This window comes from Protomyctophum parallelum (genome assembly GCF_964188405.1).
Source record: "Protomyctophum parallelum genome assembly, chromosome: 18".
Classification (NCBI taxonomy): domain Eukaryota; kingdom Metazoa; phylum Chordata; class Actinopteri; order Myctophiformes; family Myctophidae; genus Protomyctophum; species Protomyctophum parallelum.
The window spans coordinates 10,245,974-10,261,043 of NC_139716.1; the positions used below are offsets into that span (position 1 = coordinate 10,245,974).

The 15,070-nt window shown below is 40.4% G+C and overlaps 1 protein-coding gene across 7 annotated transcripts in view; it reads left to right on the forward strand.

Annotated features, from left to right (window-relative positions):
• The window catches only part of map4k2 (mitogen-activated protein kinase kinase kinase kinase 2), a 47,421-nt gene extending 40,013 nt beyond the window's left edge, over positions 1–7,408 (forward strand). For all 7 annotated transcript variants that reach the window (XM_083788492.1, XM_083788494.1, XM_083788497.1 and 4 more), the window contains 7 exons: positions 1,886–1,989; positions 2,117–2,297; positions 2,484–2,552; positions 3,310–3,396; positions 3,824–3,894; positions 4,571–4,626; positions 5,222–7,408. In XM_083788492.1, coding sequence (XP_083644618.1) covers positions 1,886–1,989; positions 2,117–2,297; positions 2,484–2,552; positions 3,310–3,396; positions 3,824–3,894; positions 4,571–4,626; positions 5,222–5,309 — 656 coding nt within the window. In that variant the 3' untranslated portion in view covers positions 5,310–7,408. The remainder of the gene's footprint in view (positions 1–1,885; positions 1,990–2,116; positions 2,298–2,483; positions 2,553–3,309; positions 3,397–3,823; positions 3,895–4,570; positions 4,627–5,221) is intronic.
• Positions 7,409–15,070: the final 7,662 nt, after the last annotated feature.

Genomic DNA, 15,070 nt, shown 5'->3' on the forward strand with positions numbered 1-15,070 from the left:
TTTTACTAAAAATATATATAATATAATATAATAATTCTTCTTAACCGTGCACTTGCACGACATCAAACCTATTTTGGGGAACATTCACCAAAAGCAGCTGATCTACAAGCTCACAAGCTGTCATGATGTTGTGCAGCCTATATATTTTGGTTATTTGATTTTATATAGTGCTTAAATTAGTCCTTTAATGCAGACCGATACAAATAAGGCAACATAAACCCATAATAATTGAATAAGTCTGGAAAACATCATTGGTTTGTGATCAGTTTGACTGCTTAAATTAAATAACTCAGAAACTACAAAACATTTCAAAGTAAAAAGTTCCAGCATCTGTCTCCACAGTAAACTGAATTTTACAAAGTGTGAATGGAGTTTCTAGGTGAAAGTGATTTTTTGACATGCCACTATCTGCCTATAAATGTCTCAAATTTGAAAGCACTATATTTCTAAAACTACGAAACATTTCAAAGATTCCTTTTCAGGCAAACATGTCCACCGTAAGATGAACCTAAATAGGTTTGAATGGGGTTTCTATGTGCAAGTATGTAGGACTAGTACTAGTAGCATGCCAAAGTTTGTGCTATTGCCATTGAGAATGCATTGGGCGTTTAATGAACAGTAAAGACATCAGGATTAGGTTAAACCTGGCTGTTAGCCTGGTCCGGAGCAGGCTAAGTCCAAAGCATTAGTTTCCATGGTAACTAATGTAGCATCACTTTCATGAAACCGAATCAAGCCTCAACATATCCAGGTTAACTGGTTAAATTAATCTGGCAAGATTAACCAGTTTTCATGAAACTGGTTAATCGCTGATCCAGGATATATTAAGCCAGGATATGTGTTAAATCCCGGCTTAATCTTTAATCCAAGTTTCGTGAAACAGGCCCCTGATCATGTTGAATGAATCGTTATTCATACTATATATGAAGCAAAGTCAACGGACTGTAGTTATCCTGTCTAGTTCACTGGTGAATTGTACATGAGCGTTATGTTACTGTAGGCGCAGCGGTCCCCAAACCTTTTTGGCCGTGCACCCCGCGTTACCTCCTGACCTAGCTGTCTGACACACCCCCCCCCCCCCCCCCCCCCCCGGCCCCAACACTCGTTGTATTTGGCCGAAAATGTATTCTGACCGGGCACCCATTTTGGTGTCGGCATCATGTTATGCTTTAGCTATTTAAAAATAGCAGATCTACAAGCTCATATCGCGCGATACGAGCTTGTAGGTCTGCTATTTTTGAAAAATCGAAGAGCGACATAGAATCTGATCTCAGGTCAGAATGGGTTCATCAGACCAGTGTGTGTCCGGCGGAAACCTCGTATGAATCTGATCTCAGGTCAGAATGGGTTAAAAAATATATATGATTATGGCAAATAATCACGGAACGTCACTGCCCGGAGAGACACACAGCTGCTGTATACTCCCAGCAGCTGCTCTATACATCTCCTTACAACGGTGTTTACCGGATTTTGCCGTTTGTGTGAAATAACACCATTAAACCGCGATTACCCTTTTCACGTCACGCACACCCTAGAGGTGTTTGTGCACCATAAGGGGTGCACGCACCACAGTTTGGGAGCCACTGGGGTTGAATGTACTGTATTTAAATGTACATGTACAGGCCCAGGCCGTAGCGTAACGGTCTGGGCACCGGACTGGTGTACAAAAACTCAATAACATTGCCCATTTTAGCAGTGCCTGAGCTCGCACTGTGTCAAATTGTGACGCGTTGTGAGCTTGGACAAGATTACCGGTATCCACTTTAATGGTTAAATGTTAAAAGCCTAACATGGCCAACAATCTGTGGGGATATGGTCCAGCAAAACAGCATTATTATGAGAATAGCGGAAACCATCAGTGTTTGTGTGTGTGTGTCTCTCACAGCAAGGAACCCGTACACGGACAGTACATTCCTGTGTGGCGCTGTTCCCTCTGGTCTGGTTCTTCTCCTGTGGTATGAGCCTCTCCAAAAGTTCATGCAGCTTAAGGTCAGTACCGAGCCGTTTTACACTTCCCACTCACCACCAGTGAATACCTGTATTTTCATTATTATTATTGTTTTGCCTTGTGTGTGCTGTTTACCTCGACTGAGCCTCCTTCTGTTTCGACGTTAAGAACATATCGCTGAGCCTCCCGGAGCAGCTCCCTATCTTTGAACTGCTGGTGCTGGTAACGGATGAGTTTCCACAGCTGTGCGTGGGGGTGAGAGACAGTGCCAACGGGAAGACCCCCAGCAGCCTGCAGCAGCTCAAGTTTGACATCGTAGAACTGAACGGCACGCCCAATTCTACTCCAGGTAGGGGTCATCAAGGGGTGGGCTGCAGCCTTTGTCTTCCTTTTTTCTTTCATAATTTTTTATCCCTTATCCCTTGAATTTTTTTTAACTTTTGCACCCCTAGTCACGTTTGCCACTTATCTCATGATGCTCTCTCTCTCTCTCTCTCTCTCTCTGTGTGTCTCTCTCCCGCGGTGCCTCTCCCAGACAGTGGACCAGTAGGTGCGGTGCAGGTGACCCAGCTGGACAGAGACACTGTGCTCATTGCACTACAACGTGAGTCACAAAGACCTAATGGGGCTAGTCAACCGGGCCTGCAGTAGGCTATGGACTGGGAAAATGTGCATGACATTACTTCAATCAACTAGAAATACGAGGAAATGAGGGAGAAACGGTATCCAACTCAAGCACCTTTTAACGATTGTCCGATTTGCACAGTAAGACTACGGTGATTAGTATTATGGACATCACCTGAGTGGGTCAGTCATATAACTTTCCCCGACGTTAAGTTGTGTGTGTATGTGTTCAACAACACGGACACACAAGTATCGCGAGACTGACTTCTGTCAGTCAGATCTCGCAATACCTCTCAGCCAGAAGCGATACCGGCTGCTGTTTAGATCCTCAAATGACATTTATATAGGCCTACTGTGCACATCGAAAAGCAAGTGATTCAGAAAACAACCTGTGATATGTCTTCTTTTATATTCCTGAACCGATTATTATGACAAAAGGTCTCAATTGTTCATAAAAAATGTTTGTTATGAGCTGGTCCAGCTGGCTCCATTCACTGCCATGTATTCATTGATTTTCCGGTGTGAGTTTTGGCTCTCATCAAAGTGTCCATGAAAGTGTCATGGCGCAGCCCAGTCACGTGACCATTTCCTTTCCTTCTGAAAGTTTCCTTGGCCGGAAGTAGGAAGAGTTATTCTGTGTGCATATAGCCCATTGGTCCTTTGGGCAGGCCTGCCAGAATTTAAATGTATTAATTATACTGTGCATATAATATGTCCCATATGTCTTTATTTCACAGAAACAGTTAAGATTGTGAACCTACAAGGAGTTCCGAGCAAAGACCTGGCTTCTGAGATGCTCTTTGACTTCCCCATTGAAACGCTAGGTACATATCTCGCTGTGCATAAACAAGAACACACCAAACTGTCTGTGATATTGGAACAGGTCTTTGAGGGGCGCGCCACACATAAGGGTATTATGTGTGCACATAATACTCTTATGACATGATATTATGATAATGATCACATGGACAACATTGAGGCATTGAGTTTGTGAAACAGATCATACACAGTGATCGATTTCTCAGCTCTAGCACAGACTTATGCTCAGTTATCGTAATGCAGGGACCTGCAACATACAAATTAAAGACGGGCTGTCCTAATATTCTTTTTTCAATTTCCTGAGCCTCAAAAAAAGAGCCAAATCATCCACACAAGGAGTTAAGTACGTATTGTACTCTGGCATGATGTCACTATAGCTAAAAGAATGCTGTCTGTTTTAACGGCAGTTCTTTTACACTGGCTTGTATTTAGTTTGTTTACAGGACAGCGTACTGGCTTTCTGGAAACACGGACTCAAAGGGAGGAGTCTACACTCGAATGAGGTGATGAGCTTTTACTCCAGGGTGTATGAGCATGTATTATGGAGACATTCAGTCATTACTCCAGGATGTATGAGCATGTATTATGGAGACATTCAGTCATTACTCCAGGATGTATGAGCATGTATTATGGAGACATTCAGTCCTTTTACTCCAGGGTGTATGAGCATGTGTTATGGAGACATTCAGTCCTTTGACTCCAGGGTGTATGAGCATGTGTTATGGAGACATTCAGTCCTTTGACTCCAGGGTGTATGAGCATGTGTTATGGAGACATTCAGTCCTTTGACTCCAGGGTGTATGAGCATGTGTTATGGAGACATTCAGTCCTTTGACTCCAGGGTGTATGAGCATGTGTTATGGAGACATTCAGTCCTTTTACTCCAGGGTGTATGAGCATGTGTTATGGAGACATTCAGTCCTTTTACTCCAGGGTGTATGAGCATGTGTTATGGAGACATTCAGTCCTTTTACTCCTTGGTGTATGAGCATGTGTTATGGAGACATTCAGTCATTTTACTCCAGGGTGTATGAGCATGTGTTATGGAGACATTCAGTCATTTTACTCCAGGGTGTATGAGCATGTATTATGGAGACATTCAGTCCTTTTACTCCAGGGTGTATGAGCATGTGTTATGGAGACATTCAGTCATATAAATTATATGCACATTATTTGCAGATTACGCAAGAGATCACGGACGAGACTCGACTATTCAGAGTTCTGGGAACCAACAGGTACAATAATGTTTGGATGTGCCAATATCGAGTAGTGCGGAAATGATGTTATCTAGAGACATTGGACACCATTCTGGATGAGTTATACCAACTTTATAATCGCAATTATACACCTGTATGACATTATGGCGTAATGATACGCCGGAATGTGTTTGTAGCACGGAATGTGATGATTTGATTGGCTGATGTATGACGATAAGACTGCCCCTCACTTCACACAAGTGTGATTTTTCTTTGTACAACAAATGGTGAAAATAGCTGATCTACAAAAGCTCACAAAACACATCCCCGCTGGCCATAAAACACTTACTTACTAGGAAGTGATGACACAGAGAAGTGAGCGGAAAGAATTGGATCTGGAACACAAAAATATGAAGCCGATAAATGGGTGCTCTCTCCTGATTGGCTAAAATTGGCCACCCACCTGGACATGTATTTTCAGTTTTTTAAAGAGATGCGGAGACCCCCGTTACTGAACCACCCCTATATGGCAATGATTCGTATCGGAATATAGAGCTTCGACTTTTTAAGAGTTTATTGTTTTGTCTTAACCTACTTTAAAAGTCAAAACATTGTCTTTTTGACCTCGCAACAGGGACATTGTCCTCCAGAGCACGCCCACAGAGGACCCCTCGGCTTTGAGCAACCTCTACATCCTGACTGGACACGAGAGCAGCTACTGAGAGACGAGACGAGAAGAGACGGAAAAGGGAAGGAGCGAAAAGACGCTGGCTGGCCACGCTAAAAAAGAAGAAGAAAAAGACCGGTCGGAAGCGGAACGCAGATGTTACCCACAATGCAGAATGGATTCAGAAGGGCCAAAGTGAGCCCTCGCTCTCACGTGAGGTTGTGTGGGCCGGGACCGACACTCGAATGGCATTGGTTCTCAAACCTTTTAATTTCAAGGACCCCCATAACTGTGAGCGTGTGTACAAATGGAACCGCTTCCGTTTGTACACTCTCCGAGTTACAGACCGTTTTAAGGGTCCATTTGGAACCCCCTCACAGGACCCTGAGGGTCCCTGGACCCCACTTTGAGAACCACGGGTGTATGGCGAAAGGCGACAGGGTCCAGTTCAACACACACCGTCAACGACACACCTGTGTGGAATGAAGCTGCAGTGTTTCTGGATGGACGAGTATGTTTGACATTGTTGTTCTTTTGAAGAGACTTCTCAACATGCTTACTTGTGAGTTTCTATACTTGTTGATGCACACACGCTATTTAGCCTATTGCGTATTTACTGTTGTCTCCCTTTACCCATAATGCAGTTGGGATAGCTTACAACAGCGGTTCCAAACAGCAACAGGAAGTGGACTTCAAAAGCTTGTGCGATATTGCCACTAAAACACAAATGGTCACTATCGGGCAAAAAACCTTGTAGGTGCTATATCCAGAATCCATTTACTTTTCAGGAAATGGTGAAAAGAATCTGTGTTCCAATGGATTCAATGTCGTTTGTCTCAAGTTCTTGTGAATACTTGTTGTGAGCTTGTAGATTGGCTGTTAACTACTTTTGCGCTACATTATCATACAACAAAAGTACAAAATTTAGGGCATTAATTATTGAAAAGAAAAACCTTAAAAGATTAAATGCGCAGATACAAGGTTTACGCACATTCCCAACAAAATGCGCAAAACACTGGGAAGTAATGTCAGAGAAATGGAGTGCTACTAAGTTCTAATTGCATTTGCTTGACTTACAATTGAAATGCAATTCCACTGTCGGAATTGTGATAATTCTGCGTGTGGCAGTATTTGCGTCCAAAGAGAGGCTAAAAGATGTAACACTCACTCATCCCTATAAGAGGATACTTGAAAGACGATGTGCACAAAGCTATTTTATGTTTGTTCTTGTTGCCATGCGCTAAATCTCTTTGCGAATCATCCAGCTGAAAGTGCATCTAGGCTCCGAGGGGGAGTTTGTGAGACGCACAATGAAGCTAATGTTTTACCCAGTGAGGCAAAACTTATGTTGTCATGGATGAAGATGATGGATGAACCAAGTGTTTTGAATTTGGTTCAGTACGTTGTCCAAATAGTCCAAGGGTTTAATATGACGTTTAGAGTTATGGGGCCCGATTCACTAAGCTGTTTACACCCATTTTGTATGGGGTTTCCCCCCATGTTAGTAGTCTAGAATAAGAAATTCTAATGACATACAACAAGCTTTGGTCCATGTAAGTCTGCAGCCGAGCAGAAAGAGCATCTCTCCGCAAAATTCACAGACAAAAAAAGATGACTGAATCAGACTACTAATGTGGGAAGCTTTGTGGGAATTCCTTTACACCCAAAATATGGGTGTAAAAGAGCTGGTGATTAATTAACCATTATGCCGTACAAGTCCTCCTGGAAAGTCAATAACTTTTGATTCCTATACAATACATACAGTATAGTAGATTTTTCCCCACATGATTTTGTTCAACAATCTATTGGCATTGTGCTTTAAACAAGATAACAATTCATATTTCAATACATGTTGTTGCAAAGATGAAACTACGCCTACGAAGATGCTTCGTAATTGTCAATTTTAAATCTTATTTATGACTGTCCTCAACTGTTCTAATCTTGTCTAAAACTAGGCATGTTGAAGTGCTTTCTCATTGCTACAGTGTTTTCTAAATCTGAATGGTTTCCTAGGGTACGTTCTCGCGTACGTTCACAGGACTTCACACATGCAAGTCATTTGTCTTTGGTTGGTTTCTCGATATTTTCACACATTATCAGAATAGAATAAGAAATACTCATTTTAAAACAAAAGGATATTAATAAAGAATGCAATATCTGATGATAGTGACTTATGCATGTTTCTATATATTCAATGTTCAAGATTTTACATGAAAGTAAAATGTATTGTTTTTTTGGTTCCTCTACTTTGCAGCAGCAAAATGCAATATAAGGACCTGCCCAAGTGCCTAGGTAGGACAGCGTTGCAGTGAATTTACAGTAGTGATTATTAGAGCTTGGACTCGATTAAAAAAAATTAATCTAATTAATCAGAGGCTTTGCGATTAATTAATCTAGATTAATCGCATTTTAATATCAATAAATAAATCAATATTCAACCCGAGAACAGCGAGAACCTTTTTTTTTTAATGTTTTTTGGTATCCCAGTGAATCTATGAATAGTGACTACAGGATACCACTCATTTTCAACATTTTACTGTCATTAATATACCTGTTGTGGAAATAATAATAAAAAGTCACCCCATTCTGTGTTGCCTAGAACTGGAGGTCTGAAAAAGAATTAGTAACAGTAACAAGTACATCTCAGTGACATCACAAAGCTGTACTTACTTCATATTGTTACTGTTTTTTGTCAGACCTCCAGTTCTAGGCAACACAAAATGGGGTGACTTTTTATTATTTCCAGTTTTCAGTACTATAGAAAAGCGCCCAGTGAGAAACGTTCCGCGTTGAAAAAAAGGTGCGATTAATTTATCTGTAGTTAATCGCGATTAATTTTTCTGTAGTTAATTAATCTAAATGAATCGCAATTAGTCCCGGCCCTAGTGATTATCAAACTTTTGAATTTCACGTTCCTACAGTTTGATATGCATTTGACCACGGTAAGGACCAACATTTGACACGATTTTTATCTCTGGGACCCTAATTAAATCTACATTGTAAAATACCATTTGTATTCTGTAGCCTACATGGGTCTACGACGTGACCATGCCTCTGCTCTGCTCCTCTCACTGAGGCGGGGCTAGGGTGCGAGGATCTTTGAGCATCTTTATTTTATTTTATGGAAAATATTTTTGGGGAAGTATTTTAAAACTAAAAGCATGTACTTTTGTATACTTGAGTTAATGGAGTAGCCTACTTTGTATTCAAGTACAAATATTTGAGTAATATTCGACCGGAGTCAAGTACTGTAGTTGAGTTCTTTGTCAGTTGATAAAGAAACGACTGAGGAGTAGGACATCACAGGACCACCTTGGAACCCTTCCGCTAACAGATGCAGATGAAAGGATCCTGGAGACCTCAAAGGACAGGATGGCAGAGAAAGTATCTTCTGACTACGTAAGGTAGGAATAGGATACATGATCTACGCCAAGCTGGGGGAAAAAAAACTAAAACCTATTATTTTTATGTAGTGTAAAAAATCAGACCCGTCTGAAGTGATTGGTGCTGTATACTGTACCTGTACTGTACTGTACTGTACTGTACAAGCCCTCCTCCATGGCCTGTCTGTGTGTTAGGTTGTGCAACAGTGACGCTATTTTCATGCTCTGATACAGGGACAGACCCAGCCACACAGCTACTTCACCCTACTTTACCATTTAGACAGAAATAAGCCAAGACAATCATACTGTCGTTAAAACGTGAAATGAATGTTGTACTAATGAAAGACATCATCCTAACAATTCTAATGCTCATGTTAAAATAGATCATATACATCATAGGCAGCCTACATAGCGCTGCCTACTGGTTAAAAATGTCAGTAGGCCTATACTGTAACAAACAAAATACACCATACTGTACTGTCCAGTAGTGCCCATAATGGGCAACCTTAAAACCTCACAACCTTACAATTATTATTGTGATAATCTATTTATTGACCTCTGGCCCCCCCTAGTGTCCTTTGTGTCACAGTCCTATTTGTTCAGAATACTGACAGACCAGCTCTAAGCATAATATGAAGTTCAGAGACTATGCTGTACATGGGGAGGGGGTTCGTAAATAATTGGCTGCTTGAGGATTTATTATAATCTGGGACAGCCCTCACTTTACCCCCCCCCCCCCCCCCCCTCCCTCTCTCTGTTTAAATAATATAGTAGGCCCCTACAGGTAAAAATCTCTCTCTCTCTCTCACGGCTCGCCCCAAGCCGTGGATATCCACGGCTTGGGCCGAGCCGACTTCACTTTTCGAAAAGTGTGGATATCTCGCCCCACAGCGTGGATATCTCGCCCCCTCGCCCCATGTTTATTTTACCTTATTTCTCATATTGGAACATTTAGAATCAATGTTTTTTGTCAAAGAAGAACATTTATAACCTATTTTATTGTTGTTGGTCAAATGAAAAGTATGCATGGATATGGCTCACCCCCCTCCATTGTTCTGGAAATTCCATTCTGGAAAGGTGTTCCGTTCAATGCATAGCTTTCAGAAATTACATCACAGGCCAGCCAGGTCTATGGAATTTTAATGTTTGTATAGGGTAAATTATGATGTAATTCGTGCCAGCCAAGTCTATATGGACATTATTTTTTGTTTAGGATAAATGATCAGCGACGTCATCTCGCTGATATAAATAACATCTTGTAAAAACAGTACATTTATTTACGGACATGAGAACATCAACATGCCCCAAAACATCTGGGCGCCCCTCACTTCAGTGAGGAGTGTGATTTGTATATGGAGACTTGCAGTAGGTGCCATTAACAGCTGTCTAGTTAAAATCAGTGGTGGACAAAGTAGGTATACTCAACCCCTGTACTCTTCAGTAAAAGTATAAATACACCTGGTCAAAATATTATAAGTTGAAAGAGAGAGTTGCTCAGTCAAGTTCGTACTTGAGTTAAAGTATTGGAGTAGGCTGCTTTTAAAAATACTTACTTGTGTTCAAAAGCAACCAACTAACAAGTTTTCTTTTCAATCAAAAGTACTTAAACTCAAACTTACAGATTAGACAGAAACTTTCACTTGTCGTTCAGTAATATTTGACCAGGAGTATCTATACTTTGACTCAAGTACTGGGGTTCTGTTCCAAGTCTAACAAAAAAAAGATGTTTGAATAGATACTTAAACAGCCCAAGGGGGTTAGGGTCTTTTTGTCCACCCAACATGCTCTCTTTCCTGCTCCCTGTTTTGAAATTGCATGCCAAGCCAGGAAATCTCTCCACACACAATAGGCCTACATTTGTATACACAATAGAGCTATACAGTAAGCAGGGGTAGGCAACCTTAGGCACCAGTGCCAACATTGGCACAAAGGAGGGTGATTACTGGCACACTGGCAAGTGTGTGAGAGAGTATTTTTGGTTTTAAATAAACTTAAAAAAAAAATGTAGTCAAATAAATGAACTCCCTCACATTAGTGTGTAAATTACATCCTGCATTCTACATTCATTAAAACTGAACTCTGCCCTGAGTCTAATGATCATTATAACAACGTGAAAGAAAATATTTAAAAAGAAGGAAAAAGGAAAGATTTGTTGACAAGCAAAATATGTTGGAATTTTTCCTGTGGTGTCATTAAAATTAATTAATGTTGATATGGCACACTGACGATATAGAAAATAAAAACATGGCACTTCATTTAAAAAAGGTTGCAGACCCCTGCAGTACCGCATGTGAACGAATTGGAATGTTTAAAGCGTAATGTAAATACAGTGAGGGAGGTGTGTGTGTGTGTGTGTGTGTGTGTGTGTGTGTGTGTGTGTGTGGCGCAGCAAGTAGAGTAAATCTACCCTGGGGATTGCCTTCTCATGTAAGCTTGATGGACAGACTGGAGGAACGGGACACACACTCTGTTACTAGTGCGTGTGTGTGTGTGTGTGTGTGTGTGTGTGTGTATACTACGGTAGGTCTACTGTACTTAGTCAAAACCTCTCCTGTCTTGTCTTCAGGTGTACATTGGCGTCAGCGAGCCTGCAGACGTCTATACGCCTCAAGGTCTTTATTACATATAACATGTTCTGGTTCCACAGGTTCTTTGGCTGCAAAAATGAACTTGCATCGTGTTGTGCTTGTCCTGTCCGTCTGTCTCGTAGCCTGTGAGTATTCAACATACAACATGGATTAATGTTGTGGCAACATTATCTGACTGCTTTCTGTTCACTTTGGAAACACATTATTACAGACAGACTTTGGTTTGACCTGTAGACTAGATTTATTTAACTCAAGTCTCATTCTGTTGTGTTCTGTTATCCCCTGTTTTGGTATTTCATTTGTTTTTATTCCAATTCTTTGTGTCATTAAAAATCAATTCTCAAATGAATCCCAGTCAATTTGATCCCTTTTAATTCACAACTTGTTATGAAAACGTGTATCATTTTTTATTAAGCCTACTTTCTGATCCTTTATGAAATTATGACTGATCAGTTCAGTTAGGAACTCTCATGTCACATTTATTGCAACAAATGGAATACTGTTATAAACTAATGGCTCCGTTCTTTTCCTAAAGTTTGTTAAGCAGCTTGCAAACAAAATCAGGGAACGCTGTCATGCAAAAGGTATACAAGAGCTGTCCCATAGCAAGACATTTAATCTGATTAACTTTCAAATGAAATTAAATCAAACTGTATTTCTAGAGCACATTTACAAAGACCAAAAGGTCAACCAAAGTGCTGTACAAGATCATAAAAACAAGCATACAGAGATACAAGCAACACAAATAGCATAGTATAACAACATCAAAGCAAGACATATATACACAAGTTAATTTGGTCAAACATAATTGAAAGCCAGGGAGAAAAGATGAGTTTTAAGTAAAGGTAGACTTGATATGTAGGGGCAGACAGTTCCAGAGGTTTGGGCCTCTGGAACAGTCAACTTTGGGCACAGTCAACTTTAGTCACGCAAACTTGAATGCAGTTTAACATTAAATATATTGAACATTGAATTCAGTTTAGTGTTTCATGCACACCAGTGCTGTAGCCCAGGGGTCTGCAACCTTTTTTAAATGAAGTGCCATGTTTTTATTTTCTAGATCGTCAGTGTGCCATATCAACATTAATTAATTTTAATGACACCACAGGAAAAATTCCAACTTATTTTGATTGTCAACAAATATAAAGTTTTTCCTTCTTTTTAAATATTTTCTTTCACGTTGTTATAATGATCATTAGACTCAGGGCAGAGTTCAGTTTTAATGAATGTAGAATGCAGGATGTATTTTACACACTAATGTGAGGGACTTCATTTATTTTACTGCATTTTTTTAAAAAGTTTATTTAAAACCAAAAATACTCTCTCACACACTTGCCAGTGTGCCAGTGACCACCCTCCTTTGTGCCAATGTTGGCACTGGTGCCTAAGGTTGCCTACCCCCTGCTGTAGCCTACGGTAAAAAAAAATCACATGGTACACCATAATTATTCTCTGGGCGACGTGCACACGTATACGCTATATATTCTCAAAACTTCAGCATGGCATACTACGTATATATAGCGTATAACGGTAGACTCTACACCACTGATGCACACATGAATTTCAGTTTAACATTCAGTTTAAACGTTAAGGGTGGAGGCTGGGGTGGTGGAGGCTAAACTAAAGCCATGCTTCATTTAGCATGCAAAAAATACATACTGTACGTTAGGTCAACATTGCCCATCCCGTATTTATGCAAGAGCTTGTGGGAACTAGATTAGGTAAACATGAACTTCATTGAAGCTCATTACAATGTTCACACATGTCTGTTTACCTTTGCAAATGTGTTCAAATAACATCCTCAGTTGAGGATCCAGTCCGACAGGGTTCGAACTTTCAATCAATTGTGTATCTGTAGATTTGTGGTGGTACCATGTGAATTAATAATCACATTGCGGAAAGAGCAAATCCCCCTCTCTCCTTGTCCCCTCATATAGCCTCAGTGGCGGCGCACAGGACCAAACGTTCGCTTTGGGACTTCCGTCAAATGATTAAATGTACAATACCTGATAGCCGTCCATTCTGGGATTACCATGACTATGGTTGCTTCTGCGGGAAGGGTGGCCATGGTGTGCCTGTTGATAACCTTGACAGGTATGCACTCAAGAACAAATGGACGGTGGGATGTAAATGTAAATGTGACAAAGATGTGTTTGCGTGCTAGCTGTTGTATATGTATTTCTTTGTGGCTTTCGCCTTTATTTTATATTCTTTTATAGAGGGATAGATAGTAGGCTGACAGGAAATGGGGGGAAAGAGATGGTACATGCAGTAAAGGCCAGGCCGCTTGCTAGTTGTTTGTTTTCTGATCTTTATGTAAGAGCTCATTTTTGGGAGCACTTGAATGCATATAATTATACTATATAACTAGCTCAGTGGCCTTGTGGTTAAAGTGTCTGCCCTGAGACTGTGTCCAGGGGAAAACGCACCTGCCCTATGGGCCACATGGCTCGCAAGGCATACTTACTTATTTATCTTTACACACGCACACGCACACACACACACACACACACACACACACACACACACACACACACACACACACACACACACACTCTCTCTCTGATTTGGAAGTTTATAATCGATGGTCAGTTGGTCTACGCTGTGATTTTCATCTGACATAAGGATGCATTAATAATCATTTCTTATTCTTCTGTCTGCTCTCTGTTTGTGTCAGATGCTGTCAGGTCCATGACAAGTGCTATGCTGATGCAATGCAACACGATTCATGTTGGCCTATCCTAGACAACCCATATACTAAAATATACCGTTACGAATGTGATGAGACCACCAGCAATGTCACATGTCCCAGTGAGTATCTTTGACTATTGACACTTAATCCTAAAACAGGATACAGAATATGTTGAATAAGCGTAGATATTGTTTACAATATTTCTATAATATATGTATCCACATGAGTTTTTCCCTTGACTCACTTTTATGTGATTGACAGAATATTATTAGTTAGTTATAGTACTATGTGCCATGTGGAAAGAATCAGAACCCAAACAGTATATTGCAGCAACTACAAGTTGACCAACATTCATACCATATACAATAAAGTCACTGGGGGAAAACACTTTGGAAACTACTTCTTTTGTACTGTTTAATTCACAAAAGTCTAACATTCGTCGTCATGTTTGCTATTTAAATAATGTAATGGTTCTTTACTGATTACTGTTTGTCCATTACAGAGTTTCTGAAGAAGCTGGCTGATGCTATCCAGTAAAACCGATTTATACGTTGTCGATCTACAAGCTTGTAGATCTGCTATCTCTGGTGATGATATTTTATTTTTTCATTCAGGTGAAGTCAACAGTGCATGTGCCCAATTTGTCTGTGAGTGCGACAGGAAAGCGTCCATATGTTTCGCCGGTGCAGGTTACAATCCAGAGTATAAACGCTATCCCGAAGACCGCTGCCAATATCCATGATATTGGCTCTGAGATGTGTTCCTGACTGTATAATAAAAACACCAACACATGCATTCATATTTGATGCATTCATATTTGTGTTGTTGTATTCATTCATTATTCATCATCTTTTTGTTGTTGAAATGCTTCCACTGAGGCAATAAGGGAACAAGGAGAGAGGGTATTTCTCTCACACGAAAACCACTGAAACGTGCACGGAAATGAATTTAACCAACTGTTCTACACCCTGCAAACCTGTGATGCGACAATACATTTGATTCTTATTTTGATTCATATGAGCTAGAGTATAGCCTACATGTATTCACCCCTAGCTGTTAACATGGCGTCCATGTTTTGGGCATATTATTATAGGCAAACATTTTCTAAAATTGTAAAAGGAATTGTGACAATAGTATATTTACAAGCTCCCAC